This window comes from Simochromis diagramma, unplaced genomic scaffold, assembly GCF_900408965.1.
Source record: "Simochromis diagramma unplaced genomic scaffold, fSimDia1.1 OVJJ01000680.1, whole genome shotgun sequence".
Taxonomy (NCBI): domain Eukaryota; kingdom Metazoa; phylum Chordata; class Actinopteri; order Cichliformes; family Cichlidae; genus Simochromis; species Simochromis diagramma.
The window spans coordinates 1936281-1939831 of record NW_024387470.1 but is presented as its reverse complement, the minus strand read 5'-3'; the positions used below and the strand labels follow the sequence as shown (position 1 = coordinate 1939831).

The following is a 3551-nucleotide window of genomic DNA, read 5'->3' as shown; positions in this document are numbered from 1 at the left end:
ATTTAAGAACTGTGAAGACAGTGAAGAGCCGGACAAAAGCAAAGCCGTATGTAAGATGTGCAAAATGGAGGTAAAGCACTGTGGAAATACCACAAATCTAAGAAATCATTTAACGAGGCATCATCCAGATATCCTGCTAGCAAAAACGGCCGACACCAAGCAACGCTCACTCGAAAAGGCATTTGCAGTGAAGTTTGAATCCACTTCTCCACGTGCCCAAAAAATAACCCAGTCTGTGGCAACTTTCATATGTAAAGATATACGTCCGTACAGCGTTGTTGAAAATGATGGCTTCCAAAACCTCATTAATACGCTAGAACCACGCTATGTTTTACCAACACGCAAACATTGAGTGAAGTGGTAATCCCAAACATGTATGAAAAAGTGAAACACGATGTTACAGCCTCTCTCAAGTCAGCAGAGAGAGTCGCTATAACCTGTGACAGCTGGACATCCAGAGCAACAGATAACTACCTGACTATCACCTCACACCATATCGACCAGGAGTGGAGACTCGTGTCTCATGTCTTACAGACAAGAACCACTGAAGCAAGCCACACAGCAGCTAATTTATCTGAAATTATGTTCAAAGCAATCGAAGAATGGGAGCTTACAAACAAAAATCCAGTCATCGTAACTGACAATGCTGCAAATATGGTGCGAGCTGTGGAAATAACGGGCTGGTTGCACATTGGTTGTTTTGCCCACACACTCAATTTAGCTTCACAAGCAGGACTGAAAGTTCCAGCTGTTGCTCAGCTGCTTGGCCAAGTGAGACGCATAGCATCCTTTTTTCATTGCAGCACTGTTGCAAGTCGCAAGCTTAAAGAGAAGCAAAAGATACTGAATCTACCTGCCCATAAGCTGGTGAATGATGGGGTGACCAGATGGAACAGCACATTGGAGATGCTGGAACGCTTCCTAGAGCAACAACCAGCAATCTCTGCAGCTCTACTCTCACCTGAAGTGAGGAGAAATGACAGTAATCTCTGTAGTCTTACAGAGGCTGACATAACTGATGGAGAAGATATAGTGAAAGCTTTGAAGCCGCTGAAAGCAGCCACACTGGTTATGTCTGAAGAAAAGTCCCCGACCCTTTCCATCATTGCACCTCTGCATGCACAGCTGCTGGAGAAGATGATCAGTGTCTCTCACGACTCCTCACTGATTAAAGACCTCAAGACTGCTGTATACGACAACTTGAAGTCAAGGTATGTTTATGAATTGTGTGTATATGCCATGAATGAGTGTAACTGTATGGATGCATGTATTACATGAAAATTCTTATTATAGTGAAAAAATATATATATTATAAAAATGTTAGTTAAGCCCTCTTGTCTAGTAATAGGCCTTTTGATTTTATATCTATCTATCTATAGATGTTTATATATAAATTATGGAAACAAAGTCGTATATTAATGTTTCTGATCTTGCATGAGTGTATGTAACCATGCACATGTATATCCAACATAATAAACTGAGTTAAATGTGCAAAATCTCTTTTCAAGATATGTGGCCCTAAAGGACAAGCTGTACATTGCATCAGCATTAGATCCTCGCTTTAAGGCCCTGCCATTCTTGTCCAAAGAGACCTGTAACAACACATTCTCTCAGTTGGTGTTGGAAGCAGCAGGTTTGGAGAACGTGGACACAGCTATTGTGAGTTACAGAAACAAAAACAAAAAATTATTGGTTTTTTTGCACTACTCGAGTTAGAATATAAATAGTAATTTCTTTATTAATTAAGTTTTCATTTTTCTACAGCGACAGTCTGATGGTGACACATCTGAGGAAACTGTCCCTGACATCTCTCTTGGTGGTGTTGATGAAGTGGATTATGCCCCTCCAATTAAGAGGTCAAAGGACTCTGCATTAATTTTTCTCCTTGGGCCAGCCTACTCAACAAAAACCACAGCACCACAGAAAACACCAACTCAGAAGGCAAAGGAAGAAGTGAATCGATACAGGGACGTTGAGCCTGTTGCACTTTCTGAGGATCCTTTGATCTGGTGGAGGGACCATGAAAGGGAGTATCCTCTCTTGGCTCTACAAGCAAAGCAGTATCTTTCCATACCTGGGACCAGTGTTCCTTCTGAACGAGTGTTTTCAACTGCTGGTGACATTGTTACCGCACAAAGGAGCTGCCTGACTCCACAACATGTAGACCAGCTTCTCTTCTTGCAGAAAAACCTTACAGTCTCAAAGAAGTGAGAGGGTAGTTATAAATAAGGCTAAATTGCATTAGTTTCACAGAGGTTTTACAATACTGTTCAGTATGTTTTCATTTTTTGAAATATTTTAAAAGGCAGTTTTTCATTTTCTGATCGGTCAGTTTCTGTCAGTTCACTTGTACACGCTGTGTTATCCTGTGTGTCTCCAAAACACAATAGTGGATTTCAGAAAAGCTGTGTGAGACACTAACAGCAAAACTATTTCTCTGAGGTTTTACTGATGTTTACAAAAGATGTGTTCTATTTGCACTGGATCCCTGATCCACTTGAAATGTATGTATGAAAAAAAATATATACTAATGTTAATTAAAAATTACATTATTTAACTGCTTTAGTATCTGTTCTTAATTTTGAAATTATGTAATTCATTCACAAGGCTTAGAGGGTTCTTTGACAGTACATATACAAGGTGAATTATCATAATTTTATATATACCCATATGGAAAAGATATATATAAATCTTATAAAGTTTTTATCTGTCTTGTATGAAACTTGTATGAAAAGCATACAAGAGTGAAAACACATATATCCCTTGAAAAATTATATAATGAAACTTGTATGTTTTGTATACTTACTAAAAAATATATGAAAGTAATGAGAAAGTGGCCACTTTCATGAGTAAATCATGTATGTTTTTACTATTTCTTTTCCATATGGGTATTATGGTTCATATAATAATATTTCGGACTGATCCAAAATCGAATCGAATCGAATCGAATCGTGGATCGAATCGATTCGGGACCTTGTGAATCGGAATCGAATCGATTCTAGAAATCAGTGACGATACCCAGCCCTAATCATGTGCTAACGGCTGTCTAAATGACTCGGTAAAGTTTGTAGCATGCGTGCTTGTTGCTTTTGTTTGCTTCCACTTGTCTTTACACTAGGATGCTGTCGGAGTAAATGGGCAGTCATATTCGTTGTGTTCCCACTAGTGCTGTCAGCGTAAATCTCGTTGAAATGACGTTAACGCCACAACACCGCAAATCTCCGTTAACGAGCTACCGCAGATCGCCCGTGCATGGGGCTGGATGGCCAACACGTTAACGAGCTAACTGCGCTAACACACTAGCTCCCACCCATGTAATTGAGCATTGCGTGGCACATCCAACATACTGTTTTACTTTAGTCCATGACGCGCTTACCTTTAGGGTGGGGGAGGTTCAATTTGCCATGTTGCAAGGAGAGCTTAACTTCTGTCTCGCTAGCTTGCCCTGCGCTCAGTGAATCTGCGTTCGACTACTCTGCCTAGGCTGCACTGTCGAGCGCAGATCCACTGAGCGCTCAAAACAGACAGCATCGTCAGAAGGAAAGTTGATA

At 40.3% G+C, this 3551-nt stretch overlaps 1 protein-coding gene across 1 annotated transcript; it reads left to right on the top strand.

The window, feature by feature from the left end:
• The first annotated feature begins 861 nt into the window (after window positions 1-861).
• LOC120723489 (E3 SUMO-protein ligase ZBED1-like) lies at window positions 862-2285 on the top strand. The gene is made up of 3 exons (XM_040014963.1): window positions 862-1211; window positions 1509-1659; window positions 1765-2285. The coding sequence occupies exons 1-3, from the start codon at window positions 907-909 to the stop codon at window positions 2209-2211; spliced, it is 903 nt and encodes a 300-aa protein (XP_039870897.1). The 5' UTR covers window positions 862-906; the 3' UTR covers window positions 2212-2285.
• Window positions 2286-3551: the final 1266 nt, after the last annotated feature.

Bases quoted from the DNA above. Each gene is read 5' to 3' on its own strand.
- LOC120723489 (XM_040014963.1), top strand. From the start codon at position 907: ATGCTGGAACGCTTCCTAGAGCAACAACCAGCAATCTCTGCAGCTCTA. The intron at 1,212-1,508 runs GTATGTTTATGA...TCTCTTTTCAAG, and splicing joins TACGACAACTTGAAGTCAAG to ATATGTGGCCCTAAAGGACA. The intron at 1,660-1,764 runs GTGAGTTACAGA...ATTTTTCTACAG, and splicing joins AGAACGTGGACACAGCTATT to CGACAGTCTGATGGTGACAC.